Genomic DNA, 17,354 nt, shown 5'->3' on the forward strand with positions numbered 1-17,354 from the left:
GAGAGCCGCCGTTGTCAGGGAGTGGAAGCTGGACGCTGCTGAGGAAAGACGTAAACGCGGGCACGTTGGAAGCCGGTGAGTTTCTTCTGCTGTAACGGTAATGCACCGCTCGCGACTCCGCAGAGGGAGGGAGCGAAGGGGAGGGGGACACATTGCGCGGCCCAACTAGGCCTTATATTCGGAGGATGCCTTATATTTCAAGCTTTCCTGAAATATAAGACATCTTAATTTCGGGGAAGTGTTATATTTTAGGGGAAAGAAGGTAGTTGAGTAATTGGTGACAGATCCTTTTTCCCTCACAAGTCGCATCATTGGTGTCCGCCCCTTTCTCCCTCACTAGTCATGTGTCATTGTTGACCGCCCCTTTATCCCTCACTACTCATGTGTCATTGGTGACTGCCCCTTTCTCCCTCACTAGTCATGTGTCATTGGTGGCTGCACTTTTCTACCTCAATAGTCATTTGTCATCGGTGACAGTCCTTTCTCCCTCACTACTCATGTGTCATCTGTGACAGTCCTTTCTCCCTCACTACTCATGTGTCATTGGTGACTGCCCCTTTCTCCCTCACTAGTCATGTGCCATTGGCGACTGCCCCTTCCTCCCTCACTAGTCATGTGCCATTGGTGACTGCCCCTTTCTCCCTCACTAGTCATGTGCCATTGGTTTGCAAGTATTATCAGCACACCAGCTTTGCAGTTTATAGCGCTCTCTTTATTGTGCCAGTATCCACAAGGTATCCAATAATTGTTTCAGGAGCTTCAGAGTCCCCCTTTATCAATGAGTGTGGTTTACCTCCTCCTCCTCGATAAAGGGGGACTCTGAAGCCCCCAAAACAATTGTTGGATACCTTGTGGATACTGGCACAATAAAGAGAGTGCTATAAACTGTGAAGCTGGTGTGCTGATAATACTTGCATATCGATTGCACTACTTGGTGGATTGCCTACACCTTTATTAAGCACCCTTGACGGATTGATGGTGTGCCAACTCCACCTCTGGACTTTCATGTGCCATTGGTGACCACCCTTTCTCCCTCACTAGTCCTGTGTCATTGGTGTCACCCCTTTCTCCCTCACTAGTAATGTGTTATTGGTGTCCCCCTTATCTCCCTCACTAAACTGCTCCCTCTGGCCAACTGCCACCATCTCTACGCCAGTGGAAGCAGCTTAGTGAAGGGAGGAAGAGGTGGGCAGTGTTTACAACTCAGGCCTGTCTCACTCCATAAACAGTTGGACAAAGGTTCACTAAGTACTGTATTGTACTTAGGCATAACAAAATTCACTGCTAAGTTGTGGTAAATTTAGTACTGTACACAGGTTTTACGTAACCACAACTAGGCACCTGAAAGTAGCGATGCTCAAGTCTATGAGATGTGATGGGCTGTGATCATGTAATGCTTTAGCACATGATCACAACCAGCAAATAAGACCCCTACAAATCTTTCCCCTGATACAAATGATCACATGGTTCTCCATGATTTACCATACATGAGCACCACTACTTGTAAGGAAATGGAGAAGATCATCTTCACTTCAATGCTATGTGGAGGAACCTGAAAGTCAGTGAGCAGTCGTTTACTAAATATACAGCCATTAGGTTTACCCTTGTGAACTTGGAGCACATCTCCTCTGCTTCATGAATCATATTGGCTCGGAGCATGTATTTTGCACACTTGGAGTTTATGAATCGGTCTGCAGTGTCCAATGACTGAGCTTCATCCATCCACTTGGCAGCTTCTTTAAGATTTCCTATATGCTAGGGTTATTAAAAAAGATGCATTAGTGATGGGGAATCTCATGTCCTGAGGTTCAGTATGGCCTCGTTCACATTACAACACGCAGATGGCCATGCAAGCATGCACGCGTTGCCGAAATACGGACGGCAACGCGTGTAATGTGAGCGAGGCCTAAGTCAGGTGCTTTATGTAAAAACAAACTCATCTGAGATGACTTAAAGGGGTTCTGTGGGGGTTCCTGAGGAGAAAAACTGCCACTTACCTTGGGCTTCTATCAGCCACCTGCAGTGGTAATGTCCCACGCCGTCCTGCTCCCATCTGCCGTTCCCCGCAGCCGGCACCGGGCTATTATTCGGCTGTCACACAGACGAATAATGCGCGTTGCCGCACCTCCGCTCGCGTCATCTGAGGCTTACTGCGCAGGCGCAGTACAACGGAGCCTTGTACTGCGCTTGCGCAGTAAGCTTCCGATGACGCAGGCGGAAGCGAGCGGGTGCGCGGCCACTGTAGCGCAGCCGCAGTTGGATCCCATGCCGCTTAGACCGGGGCCGGCGGCGGAGAATAGCAAATGGGAGGAGGACGGCGTGGGACATTACCGCTGCACGGGGCTGATAGAAGCCCAAGGTAAGGGTCTGTTTTTCTTCTCAGGAACCCCCACAGAACCCCTTTAAGAGTTTTCATTATCAGTTACATTTCTGTGCATTTATTTAGTCTTGCAAACCCTAAAAAAAACAAAAAAACTAAACAAAAACACACACAAAGAAGCAAGAATGCAAATGCTTTCTAAAGTGGTGATCCTTTGTTTAACAAAATGCAACCTAATAGTCAATAAACAAAACAAAAAAATTAGCTGTGAGGTTTGATGTCACATATGTATTAGTACGCCGCCGGTGAGCTGCGTAGTACCGCCAGTGATGTTCCATTACACAGTTTTAATGGCTAAATAACACATCATTAGGTCTCCTGTTACTCTCAAAAATGAAACTTTGATGGTGTTCCATTTTGATTTATTTAGTTTGTAATGTTTCAGTGTATGCTGTATATACTGCTTTATAAATCAATAATAGGTAATACTGTAAGGCCTAAACTACAATGGGCTTACAGGCCTTCCAAGCTGGCTTGCTCGGGAGAATAATTACATAAACTATGCTAATAGGGTGCAAATTAGTGACACAGCTCAGACGTGTTCTGAAGTAAAATAGGTATGGTTTTACCTTATTAATCTTTGCTTTCATATAGAAAAGTTCTATTAACGTAGGCGTGCTTGCGATGGCAGAGTTAATATAGTCTAAGGCAACAGACCAGTGACCCAGTTTATCAAAGTGCTGTGCAAGGAAATATCGGACCCAGAGAAGCGTTGTAGGTGGCTCCCGTTCATCATTATCTGCAAATATAATAATGTGATAAACTGCTAAAAAAGGAACTCTACTCTGTTTCAAAAGCAAACAAGTGCGCAATATGCACATGATTAAAGGGAAAAAAGGGAACACATGGAAGTGAGTGACAGAAAGAGAGAAAAAAAAATCAGGGCATTAAATAAAAAAAGGTATTATCTGTTACCTTTATATGAAATAAAGGAAGAAAAGACAACAATTGATTAACGTAAACCTGAAGTATTAGATAAAATAGTGAGGTGGCAACAGAAAGAGGCTGCCAGTATGAGGCTCCCTGCACACTGCACATCCAATTTGCGATTCTGATTTTCCCTGGATGCTATTAAAACAAAAAGAAAAAACACAGAAAAAACGCAGCATGCAGTACCGATAAAAAATCGTAAATCAAAATTGCATGTTAAAATCGATTAAAAACCCAAATTGGAATCGGAATCGCATAAAGTGTGCAAGAGGCCTCAGAAGGTGTCTATTGCTGTGTCTTTCCTAAATCCCTGTCCCCTGCCACAGTGTTCATTCAACTGTCATATACAAATTACAGAAAACTCAGCTTTGTGGATTTTTTCATGCTTCCGGTCATGTGACTTACACTTAGGCTGGATTCACACTTGCCATTTTTTTCAGTGTGTTTTCTGCATAGAAAACCTGAGAACCGATGTTAATCAATGGGATCGTTTTTCAGGTGCAGAAAATTTAGTAACCACAATGTAGCACTGTCAGAAAACTACATGTAGAAAACTAATAGACAAGTGTGAATGCAGCCTTGGAAGCAGCTTGTACATCACATGGGAGTGCAGGGCTATCACAAGATCACATGGCGACTGTACCAAGAGAAATGGTTTTGGTAAATTTCTGTGGCAGCTGTCAGCTGTCTTCTCATCCAGAGGAGCACATCAATGCAGTGGTCACAACTACATATTGAATGTGACGGGTTTTTTTTTTAGATTTTAGCTCCTAATATAAATGAGTTTGACACCACTGCTCTAGATTGTATGCTCACAAAGGCAGCATTTCTTTTTTTCTGCTGTACTTTATCATATGAAGATCTATATTTCTGATGTTGTAAACCACACATCGCTCAGGGCGCCGGCTTCCAGGGAGGCGCACGTGATGTGCATTCAGCTGGCCCTGGCCACATTTCTACCTGTTGGCTGCAGCTGCGGGTTCCAGGTCTGTCTGTGGCTGCTGCAAGTGGTAGCTCCGCCCACTGGTACAGCTGGGGGTGATGGGGGCGAAGACTCCAGGAACCTGCTGCTGCCTCTTGCTGAGTCTGTGTAAGCTGTGCATGCCAGTAGCGCCCCCCCTCGCTCATTAGTAATATCTGCGCTGTGCACTTATCCGAGAGAGACCTGCTTGTCACTCCTAACTCCTGGCCATCTTCTGTCCCCAGCTACAAGCAGAAGAGTAAGATTCCCCAACTATCTCCTGGTTGGGAAAGGGGGGGGGGGGTGCCTATATACGCTAAAGGGGGATCTGCTTGTATACTATACACTACTTATCTGCCCAGCTATATACACTAAAAGAGGGATCTGTTTATATATACTAAAGGGGGGAATCTGCCTATATACACTAAGAGGGGGGGGGGGGGGATCTGCCTATATACACTAAAGGGGGGAATCTACCTATATACACCAAACGGGGGGATTTGTCTATATACACTAAAGGCAATTATGTACGTAAAGAGGATGAATGGGGAGGGGGGGGGGTTTACACTCAGGGCGCTGCGAAACCTAAGGCCAGCCCTGGATGTCCCAGTTGTACAGTGTTTTGAGCTTCTCTTGCATCTACGCTCCCCACTATTGCCCTCATTCAATTAACTTTTTCTCCTAAGTTTTCTCCTAGGTGATTATTTTTCATCTCATCTTTAAAATATTTTTCTGCACTTTTCAATTGAAAAAGTACCAAAAAGTAGTTGAAAAAGTACTGTTAAAATTATGCAGAGTATTTTCTTGCTTGCTGGTGATATTATCCGCCTTTTATTGATAAGGTGTTAAAATATCACCTAGGAGAAAACTTAGGAGAAAAAGTTCGTTGAACAGGGGGCCTATATGTCTTTTACTATGTACAGCACTACGGAAGATGTTGGCACTATAAGAAAAAATATAATAATAATAATAATGAAGCAATCAAAGAGACAAACAGGTGGGCACCTTCAGTTGCAAAAGTGTTGGCTTTAATTGTGTCAAAACGCCAGATCAAAACTATCTATCGTAAGCAGGCACTGAGGAATCATACATATCAAACGCACTTTAGCATGATGAAGAGTGGCGGACGTGGGAAAGGAGGCGGGTACGAAGGGTGAGAAGGGACCTTCTGTGCCCTTGCACCTACCTCTTCTCACACATCCACCACTTTCCATCATGCAAACACAGGATGAGATATATTTAGATATATATCTTGTACACTGGGTACATAACTGTATAACTGAGGGAAATTTGCATCTCGGTGACTATCTCTACTAGTGAATGCAGACCTAGACCCAATACCTACTATCCTCTTCTCAACACCCACAGGTATTGGAGGCCAAGAGGTCTGAAAAGCCAGGTTTATATTCAGAACGAGAGTTTCCTCAATCTAGATGACACTGCTGAGCAGAAAACATGCAGCTTCTCTATTTATTTCAGTAAAGAGATGGTCTTCTTCCTACTATAAAGTAAACCCAGCAGCCAAAGAAGAACACAGGTGCGAGATGTTACCAAAAAGTTCTAGTTTCTCACATTACTCCAGCGCTGCTCACTGCAAGTGCACACAAGCGGGAGCAGGTGATGAGGGGGAGTCATTCAAGATGATAACGCATGCATTGTGGATAATTGTACCTTAGCCCCGTGCACAAGGAAGATAATATTTCACAAGCAGCATATGTGAAACCACAAGGCCTTTCTACAGCATAAAATGCACATGTGTTGCTGCTGAAGAGAAGGGGAGGATAGCCACTAACTAAAGCATGCTTAGTTCGTACTATTTAGCAGGAGTCTGCAATATACTAAAGTGGAGGTTACGTTGCATATAGTGCAAGATATATCCAGGTAAAGCCTTCTAACGCTCAACCAAGTGGAAATGTCATCCAAGAAAAAAATAAATACGTACCATCGGCATTAAACAAGCCACAGGCTTTCAAAGAGTTTTCATACCCGATAACAAGTTCTTGTATTACAGAGACCTGTAAAACAAATACATCATGAAGAGAGCAACATCTTCAAAATAAACACTTAATAAACAAACAATTTCAGATGAACAGTGTTCTCTGGGATAACAGCCCACATAGCAGCAGCAACCTCTAATAGTTTGTAATGGATCCAGGGCTGAGGAGTCGGAGCAATTTTGGGTACCTGGAGTCGATGGTTTCAATAAACTGAGGAGTCGGAGTCAGATGATTTTTGTACCAACTCCACAGCCCTGAATGAATCTATGCAGTAAGCACACGATTAAACATACAGGGGGATCTCAAATTACATCTGGCTGATGTTCGAGGAAGAAAAGACGCACATCAGATTCTGCATACATTAAACAATGGCAACTTATACAGCTATCTTCCTGAGGAATTCATGCTATATCAAGAAGTACTGTAAACATAAACCAAGCAATGTATTCTATTTAAAAATGTTACACAGAGTAGGGACACCAAGAGCCACATATAGTGTAGTATGTACTGGTAGTTGATATGAAGTATGATAGAGTAATAAGCTATACTCACAAAGCAGGGTTACCTCCAAGGCAACCTCTGTATAGGCAGCTGGGGAGATTAGACCTGGCCCCACTCAGGATTAAGAAGTCGCTCTCCGTAGATGAGGAAAAAAGGGGTAACACCCCTCCACCAGGGGTGGACTTAATATAGTGTAGTATGGATACAGAGGCGCCAAAAGGATAAAATAATCTAAAAAGTTTAAAACATGAGTAGGTGGTGGACTTGTCTCCTCCAAGCAGACACAAAAATTGCCAATGCCTTTGTCAAATACAACAAGTTTGTTTACATACTCCGGAGGACAATGCAACGTGTTTCGCAGGTTTGATCCTGCTTCATCAGGCAATAACAACGGAGCAAGAGCATATGTGGTCAGTAGAAGAGCCAGGCACCTCTCTGCAGAGGTGCCTGGCTCTTCTACTGACCACATATGCTTTTGCTCCGTTGTTATTGCCTGATGAAGCAGAATCAAACCTGCGAAAACGCTTTGCATTGTCCCTTGGAAAGTGTAAATAAACTTGTTGTATTTGAAAAAACACATTGGCAATTTTTGTGTCTGCTTGGAGGAGGTAAGTCCACCACTTCCTCCTCATGTTTTAAACTTTTTAGATTTCATCTTTTTGGCGCCTCTGTATCCATACTATGCTATTTAAAAATTCTACTTCAAAAATGTATAAAATCAGATCCCCCTGTACACAACCTGAATTCCTTTCAGTTAAACCTTATCCATAGTTTCAGAGATACAAACTATGACAAAAACATTCAAACCACAACTTTTCCTGAAAATGCTGCCCTTTACCCGGATCGGGTCTTGCCACTTCCCAAGCCTTCCTGTTGGTTCTCAATGTGGTGGGTCATGCAAGTTTAACTGAATGTGGTCGCTGACCATATATTTTTATCATCGCACCTTAAGTTTTGCAATCAGCATGTTTTAAAGTTGTATTTACTGTATTAGGCAATACAAAATCAGTGTGAAAGGAAAAAATGTTGGGTAGTGTCCTTTCCTACTCTTTGTTATGGTTTATACTTGTTCTGTATGTAAGTTTTTAACATGTACCCCTTCCTCAATTATTGCACAGCACTTTATAATGTATAGGTGTCAATTCACCAAGCATTAACCAATTCGGTAATGCTGAAAACAGCTGTTTGACCAAGCACGTAGGAAAGTGTCAATTTACCAAGGCTGTTACTGCATGAAAAGCTGAAATTACAGAGCAGTGAGGTAATTTACCAACTTGTGCAGTAAATACCTCTACAAATGTCAGTAAATTTAAATTCACCAAAGTTACAGCATGCAGTAAAACAGTTCCATTACAGACAGTTCTCTTATGTCGGTATCAGTGCGAGACTCACAGAAGTAGAGCAGCAAGCAGAGAGATTACAGAACAAAACAGGATCCCCTGCCACCCTTCAGCAGTTTAACCTCTTAAATTACTGCTTGAAAATGCGGAGGAGCTAGTGGGAGAAATAAGGAGGTAGTAGGGAAATAACTTAAGCAGGGCATGTGTAAAGTCTCTTGGAGCTCATCTAAGCTGTGGCAAATAAATATAATGTTAAAGAGACACTGAAGCGGAAAAAAAAATTATGATATTATGATTTGTATGTGTAGTACAGCTAAGAAATAAAACATTAAGATCAGATACATCAGTCTAATTGTTTCCAGTACAGAAAGAGTTGAGAAACTCCAGTTGTTATCTCTATGCAAAAAAGCTATTAAGCTCTCCGACTAAGTTAGTCGTGGAGAGGGCTGTTATCTGACTTTTATTATCTCAACCTTAATTGAACTGTCTACTTTTCCTCTGCCAGAGGAGAGTTCATTACTTCACAGACTGCTCTGAAAGACTCATTTTGAATGCTGAGTGTTGTGTAATCTGCACATATTATAGAATGATGCAATGTTAGAAAAAACACTATATACCTGAAAATAAAAGTATGAGAATATTTTCTTTGCTGCTAATCTTCTAGTAATTATTCATAGTACACAACCAATTCATTATATCATTTTTTTTTTCGCTTCAGTGTCTCTTTAAGAAAAACTAATGGAGACAAGATTCAGAGCGAGCAGAGGCAGTATAACAAAACATGTACATCTAAAGGGATGTCAGGATGCCTCTTACTATTGTAATGCTGTCTCTGCTCAGAACAGCATGTAACAACACAGATACCGACAACTGGGCTTCAGTAAATTACCTAACTTCTACCGCACCTGTGAAAATATTGGTGAATTAGCACACAAAAGTCTAAAATACCGAATGCGGTATTTTCCCGACTATTTTTTTCTTATGTCTTTGGTGAATTGTCGCCATTGGCAATTTATATAAAATAAACAATATCAAACAGCAGTCCATGTTGATGTTGAAGCTGACCTGAAATCTTTACTGTAAAAAAACACCTCAGTGCAACACCGTCCTTTCCCTGGGATGACAATCCTCCTCATGCAAACTCCAGGTATATCGGTTTCTGTTAACCATCATCACACCCAGTGGGAATGCGACTCACCCTCTTTGGAGACCAACAGATTGGTCTATACACGCCTTGGGGTTATTCCCTGGCCACGCCTGACCACCACAATCTTAGCTGCTTCTCTGCAGGGATTTTATCACTGGGGTCCTCCGTAAGGATTATCCTCTTCTATTTAAAATTATGCAGATACCTCCAAAGAGATGCTCAACATAGCGTGATACTGTATTAAAACGTTTATTGCTAAAAAAAACGATTGCACTTACAGATTCCTGACGTTTCAAAACACATGAGTTTGTTAGACGGGCTTTCCCCCGTTTGTGTTGGCCACTGGAGGGCTGTTCCACGCTGTTATATGAGGCTGGTGTCGGCTGCCGCGCGCAAATCCGTCCCACTCCTCCTTCCCGTTCGCTCTGATCCCCGCGGAACAACCCTCCAGTGGCCAACACAAACGGGGGAAAGCCCGTCTAACAAACGCATGTAAGTGCAATAGTTTTTTTTAGCAATAAACGTTTTAAGACAGTATCACGCTATGTTGAGCATCTCTTTGGAGGTATCTGCATAATTTTAAATAGAAGAGGATAATCCTTAAAGAGAACCAGAGATGAAGCACCCTCTTGTATTTTACCTTATAAATCAGTGGGAACATGACAGTAAACACCTAATCTGCCCTTTGTTTCATTGTTCTCTGTGTAATCTGACTGTTATCACGTCTGATAAGAATCCCCGACTGAGAAGTCAGGCTGCTCCGTCTAGCTTTGCTACAGAAAGATTATAGCTAAGTCTGTCTTCTGTGGTGTTATTTCAAGCCCAAGCCTGCCCCCTTGTGGCTTTGCTATAATGACTCAGCAATAATCATTCCCAGCAAAGCCAGATTTAATTGCTCAGTCTGGGATTCTTGTGACTGCTGTTAACAGACACTTTTAGCAGTGAGGAGGAAACAGAGAGCATGGTAAGTGTTTTCTCTAATGTTCTTACTGATATACATGGTAAAATACACAAGGGTGCTTCCTCTCTGGTTCCCTTTAAGGAGGACCCAGCGATAAAATCCTGCAGAGAAGCAGCTAAGATCGTGGTGGTCGGGGGTGGCCAGGGAATAACTCCAAGGAGTGTATAGACCAATCTGTTGGTCTCCCTAGAGGGTGAGTTGCATTCCCACTAGGTGTGGTGATGGTTAACAGAAACTGATATGCCTAGAGTTTGCATGAGAAGGATTGTCATCCCAGGGAAAGGACAGTGTTGTGCTGAGGTGTTTTTTACAGTAAAAATTGAGGACTATTTTTGTACACTAGCGCACTGCCTACAAGAGCTTGTGGACTTTAGCTTATAAATCACCTATGGTGTGCGCTGTTATCCTGATTAACATGACCTGAAATCTTGAACAGCACACAATGGAAAGTCTTCATTCCACGTATAAATTCTGCAGAAAGCCACTGCACTGAGCTATGTGTTTGTTTAGCAACATCAGTGTGTAATTTGACTTATCAGTAACTGTGAATGAGAGCACCATGGTTCTGCCTGTACAGGAAAAGACTGAGGTGAAACCTTTTCTGTGCTCCCTGCAAAGTTAATCCAGTTAAAACTTCAGTTAACAATTTCAGTAAATTGTAATGAAGAGCTTTTTCCCTATAGGTTATTATGCTGTGCATTATCTTTTAGAGCGGACAGGAAGTTGTGAGTTTAGATCCACTTTAAATCACTAAAATCTGAAACCTGCTTGGCTGCAAATAGTCAATACCCAACTGAAGAAAAAAGTAGCAAAAAAATAATAATAATAAACATTTTCCATAAGCTGAGTTTGAAAGGCACATTCCAATAGCAATCAGGATAACAGGGGAACACAAGCAGCAAATTGCTGTTAGTAAAATATCTATTCCAAGAACCAAAAGTGCTTGCCACTGCATTATCAGTTGCTTCCTCTCATTTCTGGGTACAGCCAATGGAAAGTTTCTTTAAGGACACCTTAGTCCAAAACAAAATTTAAAAACAGCGGGAGCAGCATGTGTAATGGGCTCTCCTCATGCCCACCGCTCCCCCAATTCTTCTTCTGCACCCTCCGTTACCCTGTACCAACCCTCTGAAGCCATTTCCTTTTGGGAGGATTGTCGAAGACTGTGCAGGCGCTGCTTGGCGATGTGCATCCTTGATCAATCGCGCACCCGCGGCCAGGAGCGCTCTGTGTATGCCCACTAAGGTATACTTTAAAGGGACTCCGAGCAGTGCAGAAACTATGGAAAGATGCATATCATTTTAAAGCTCTCTTTCTCCTCTTTCCAATGATATATAAACCGCCACCCTACGCCTTTTAGTGTTCGCTATTTTCGCGATTGAAATTGCCGCGACCGTGATTTCAATCGCGAAAGTAGAGAAAACTAAAAGGCGTAGGGCGATGATTTAGGTGTCGCCAGAAAGAGGAGAAAGAGAGCTTTAAAATGATATCCATCTTTCCATAGTTACTTGTATTACACAGGACGACACTTTCCCCAGTGTCAGCAGCTCCATTCAGCAGAAAAAGTCGGCCTGTGTAATACAATGTAACTATGGAAAGATGGATATCATTTTAAAGCTCTTTTTCTCCTCTTTCTGGCGACACCTAAATCGTCGCTCTACGCCTTTTAGTTTTCTTTATTTTCGCGATTGAAATCACGGTCGCGGCAATTTCAATCGCGAATATAGCGAAAACTAAAAGGCGTAGGGCAGCGGTTTATATATCATTGGAAAGAGGAGAACGAGAGCTTTAAAATGATATGCATCTTTCCATAGTTTCTGCACTGCTCGGAGTCCCTTTAAGGGTTGACCACATGGCAACCAAAGTTAAAAAGTGAAGCTCCAGCATTACAGTGAAAACCATGGAGTTGATTTACCAAAACTACTTCATGAACTATCTCACCTTATTTACGCACAATTTTCTCTCCTTATCTCTCAATTCACAATGTATCTCTCCTTGTCTTAATCCATGATTTGTCTGCATCATATCGTCATATCTGTTTATCTGCTCTTATTCAGGCGTGATTCATCAATTTTATGGAGCTGCCACAGAGGAAGTTAAATACCTCAGTGCAAGTTAATGTATTGAAGGCATGCTACGTGCGTTGCTAGCAGCAGCAGCTGTTGCTAAGGCTAGCAGCTGTTGCTAAGGAGCGTACGCTACACTGCTAGAAACGCGTGTAGCCTGTGCCTGATACATTTAACTTGTGCTGAGGTATTTAACTCGTGCTGTGTCAGCACAATAAAACTGATGAATCAAGCCCCTCATGCTTTACTTATGGTTTATCTCTCCTTATCTGTGTAGTTTATAAATTAAGCCTCATTCACACGTATGAGGCAAGTCACCAAGAAGGGATAAGGACTCAACCCTAGGACTGATGCTGTACAGACGCTGGAATCTAACAACATATTCTGTTGCTGTGTGTGGGGGGATTTTGGGGTGATGACACAGTGCACACAGAGCAGCAGCAGGAGGAAGGGAGTAAGTGAGAAGAGCAATGCTCTCAGGCCAGTGATCGGCCAAGTTAATCCGCTGAGCTGTTCACTGGTCAAGGCATTGGAGACCGCTGTACACGAGTTAGGTTTTAGGCAGAAGTATTTTTCTTGGCCGCATTTCATGTAGAGTGTGTATGAGGCCTAAGTCTCCTCATATTTCAGGGGAAAAATAAGGTGAGATAATTTTCAAGAAAAGTTTTGCGAGTCAACCTTCTACCTGAGCAGGCTTGAAGTTTATAGGAAGTAGGTAATGACCAATTGGTAAGATCTCATGTCTGCTAAATGGACACTATCGAGCAGAAGTAGTCTTTATGGATGGGCGCACAGCTGCAGGCAAGCTGGGCTACACAATGAATTCTTGAATCTGAAATGTTCAGTTCCAAAATCTTTATAATTTACGCTGATCAACATGATTACTTTCTAAATGTGACTTATCAAATTTTGAGTTTAGACTTAATATGTACCACAGAGAAAAGTTAATTCACCCAGGTAAGTCTACATGTTAGCAGTAGACAGCCAAACACCAGGCAAATATCAAGGGAAATTTACCTTTTCTGCCGAACTGTACAGAGATTTTAATGTTGTAAACAATGGTGGGCAGCCTTTGCTGAAGTTAACGCGTAAGAACTTATCCATTCTGTCTCTAAACTTGCTGCCTACAAAGATACAACAGCAATTTATCAAATGGTTAATATAGTCATAAGAATTTTCTGCCCTCTCTTTCATGTGGGTGTCAGTTTGGCTAAAGCACTCATCACAACAATGCAACAGTTTCAAAGGAAAACAATACCAACATCTTCAGTAAACAAATTGCATGCACGATAATCTCCAGTACAAAGCTGAATCCATCCCGCTAGGAGCATTTCATCTAACCCCAAACCAGAAAATAATGCTCTCTCCTACAAAGATTTGCATATCTCTGTAGCGTAGATGATTTTTATATGGAAATTTGCAACGGCTTAAAGACTAAAGGTTCATACACACGCTCAACAAGTCTTTTAAATGCACGATTATCAAACACCTTGAAGAAGTTGGACAACTTTTGTCAAGTAAAAGACGTGCAAACAACAAGGCGTTATCACTAATAAGAGGCGACCAATGACTGATAAGATGCAGCTCAAGTCAATCCAACAGTTGGATTGACTTGAGCTGCGACTTATCGGTCGTTGGTCGCCTCTTATCAGTGATAACGCCTTGTCATTTGCACGTCTTTTACTTGACAAAAGTTGTCCAATTTCTTCAAGTTGTTTGATAATTGTACATTTAAAAGACTTTTGTTGAGCGTGTGTATGAACCTTGCTCATTAAAAACAAGTAATAAGTAAGCAAAGAAAGGTGTAGCAATAACCAGAGCACTGCAAATGATTTTAAAGAGGTGAGTGACTTGGGGCTCTGTAGTCTGTGACTGCATACGGATTGGCCAAGGTAATAACAGTATTTCTAAACTGCTTGAAACAAGTGTATGCAGTTTGTTGATAATCACTAAACAAGATAGCACAGAGCTGTGGCTTACAGAGCCAGAAAACTATATACAGAAAAGTCCCTAGTATCCGGCACTGGTGGGGATCACCTGATATATATGCTTTCCAGTTGCTTGAACAACCGGCCGAAAAAACCTCTCCCCTTCCCTGCAGCTTAGAATACTCACTGAGCCTCCAGCGATGTCCTGTAGCTCCTATTGGTTTTACGGCGTCCTCCCAGCGTGTCACCTGACCTGCATTGGGTCACGTGACATATGTGACACACTTGGAGCCGTGCAGGGACTCCGGAAGGCAATAGGAGCTGAAGGACTTCGTTGGAGACTACCTGAATTCCAGATAATGGGGATTTTGCTGTACAGATTTTTCTACAGAGCCCCATCATATATAGGTATACAGTACATCCTCACATAAAGAGCAAGGAAATAGGAAACCCACCACGGCTATAGGGATTCAGATGTGTGATTAGGAAAAATGCTGCATGCCGTCTGATTTTTTTCCCCGCATATTAATTGGAAGGTAGCCTATTGATTTCAATAGACAGTGCTATCCGTCCAAATACGCATGCAGGGAAACGCAGTGAATTCATGCTAATGGAAATGGACCCTAAGGTTACACACTTATACCCAAATTGGTTGCTGTCAGTTATAACTGAAAGGACAGCAGATGTGCAAGGTAATGTCCATGTTTCCCAATGGCCTCTTTCACACAGTACACTAAAAAAATGAAAGCTTTTTCACAATGCACTGCTAAAGAAAGTTAAAACACATACGTTTTTCAGTGTATAGTGTAAAAGAGGCCTTCAGTAATTTTAGGGCCAGTTCACATGGGTTTCTGCCGCCTGACGTTCAAACGCTTTTCTGCAAGCATGCATTCCCCTCACCTGGAATTTGTCTCTTTAAAGAAGAACTCCAGTGAAAATAATGTAATAAAAAAAGTGCTTCATTTTTACAATATTATATATAAATGATTTAGTCAGTGTTTTCCTATTGTAAAATCTTTCCTCTCCCTGATTTACAATCTGACATTTACCACTTGGTGACATTTTTACTGCTGGCAGGTGATGTCAGTGGAAGGAGATGCTGCTTGCTTTTTTGGCAGTTGGACCCAGCTGTAAACAACTGTTATTTCCCACAATGCAATGAGGGACCAGGGCCCTGACATCACACTGTGGGAGGGGGTTGACTTCAATATTAGCCATACAGAGCCCCCTGATAATCTGTTTGTGAAAAAGAAAAGATTTCTCATGGGAAAGGGGGTATCAGCTACTGATTGGGATGAAGTTCAATCCTTGGTCACTGTTTCTCTTTAAAGAAGACGCTAGGTATTTTGGGCATCAGGTGTGTCAGTCTCTACTTCACATATATATAGGTACAGTGCAGTGTTCTCCCCAGGCTCTTTTACCCGGGTGCTCCACCCAGCTAGTGTTGGTGAGCACCCGGTTGTCATCGCTTCACCTCCTTCTCTGCTGTAGGCAGAGATGAGCAGAGAAGCACCAGCCCTGTATTCTCTCATTTTGCCCCACCCAGCTACTTTTTCATGTCATCCAGCTACTTTTTCATGCCACCCGACTGGGAAAAATTCTGGGGAGAACACTGCAGTGTTATTAGGCGTTGGAATAGAGGAGGTTAGTGTTAGAGGATAGGGTGGGGGGAGGTTTCTACTAAAAAGCAATGGCAATAGTGGCAGAGCCGGGACAAGGTCCTCCAGCACCCAAGGCTGAGACACTAAAGTGCGCTCCCCCCCCCCCCCCACCCCAGCCGTCACACACTGATTGCTAGTAGACTAAGAGGCGCCACGGGGCCCACAACCTCCCCAACACCTTAATATCTAGTTATCTGGCTTGCAGTCACTGCCATGTATCCCCTTTTCTTATTTCTTTCTGCTTCAAACACAATTAGGAATGACAGCTGAATGAATTCAGCGCCCCCGCCTACACTGCGCCCTGAGGCTGGAGCCTCTCCAGCCTATGCCTCGGCCCGGCCCTGAATAGTGGCATGCCAACCTTCGTCCATCATTTGAATCACATAATCATACATAAGTAACAGCAATACCCGGCCCCCAAAACACCTAGCACTCCTTTTAAAGAGACACATTCCAGGTGAGTGGCAGAGAGCTGGCCCACACTGCATCCCCTGGTGTATCATGCATTGCACTGCACTTAGCCCTACACATTCATGTGAATGGAGCCTTACAAAGAATTATAGTCACAAGACCCAGACTGCTTTCAGAATAAATTGCATTTTCCAAATATGTGCAAATATTCTCCTGACTGGGTACCTTAAACAGCAAAAAATACTGCAAAGGCAAGTTAAGGAAGGTGGGAAACATGATCAGAGACTGAGTGGTGGAAACAGGAAGTGGAGCACAAACACAGCCCCCCTGAGGTAACACATACCCTTGTGCCTTTACCTGTAATGAAATGTAGTGGAAGCCTCCTTGGTGACACTGCTCGTGGGTGTCTCCTACTTATTTCATCATACATTTCAAGCCGTTCCTCCACTGTAGCTATAATAAAATGGAGTTTGCACACATCAGTCATAACATAAATTAAATGTTTTATGCTACAAATGCACCAATATACCGCAGTACATTTTAGCCTACCTAACTGGATACAAAGGCTGACTTATTTATTTCCTTTTCAACAATGCATATTACCTGGCCGTCCTGCTGATCCTCTGCTTGTAATACATTCAGCCATAGACCCTGAATAAGCATGCAGATCAGATGTTTCTAACTGAAGCCTGACTAGATTAGCCACATGCTGGTCTCAGATGTATGATTCAGACACTACTGAAGTAAACTCTGGTATGGTCTTGCCTCCTTATCCCTCTCACTGAAAGAGACTCTAATAAAAAAAATACCTCCCCTGGGGGTTTACTTACCTCGGGAGGGGGAAGCCTCAGGGTCCTAATGAGGCTTCCCCCATACCTGTAGCTGCAGGCAATCCAGTGCTGGCTCCCTTGAAGCATCCTGAAATCCTGGCTCGACAATCCTGACAAGGCTTGATATACAGTATTTACCTTCCCTGGCTCCAGCAGGGGCGCTGTTGCGGCTCTCAGCATAGAGATAGGCAGAAATATCTGATCTCTGTCGGGTCGGCTCTACTACGCAGGTGACTTGCAC

The 17,354-nt window shown here is 42.9% G+C and overlaps 1 protein-coding gene across 1 annotated transcript in view; it reads right to left on the minus strand.

The window, feature by feature from the left end:
• NAA16 (N-alpha-acetyltransferase 16, NatA auxiliary subunit) overlaps nucleotides 1-17,354 on the minus strand; it is a 67,123-nt gene that overhangs the window by 24,495 nt on the left and 25,274 nt on the right. The window contains exons 8-12 of the mRNA XM_068267803.1: nucleotides 16,641-16,736; nucleotides 13,301-13,407; nucleotides 6,214-6,286; nucleotides 2,950-3,119; nucleotides 1,603-1,755 (exon numbers count right to left, since the gene is read on the minus strand). Of these exons, the coding sequence (XP_068123904.1) occupies nucleotides 1,603-1,755; nucleotides 2,950-3,119; nucleotides 6,214-6,286; nucleotides 13,301-13,407; nucleotides 16,641-16,736 (599 nt within the window). The remainder of the gene's footprint in view (nucleotides 1-1,602; nucleotides 1,756-2,949; nucleotides 3,120-6,213; nucleotides 6,287-13,300; nucleotides 13,408-16,640; nucleotides 16,737-17,354) is intronic.

This window comes from Hyperolius riggenbachi, chromosome 2 (genome assembly GCF_040937935.1).
Source record: "Hyperolius riggenbachi isolate aHypRig1 chromosome 2, aHypRig1.pri, whole genome shotgun sequence".
Lineage (NCBI taxonomy): Eukaryota > Metazoa > Chordata > Amphibia > Anura > Hyperoliidae > Hyperolius > Hyperolius riggenbachi.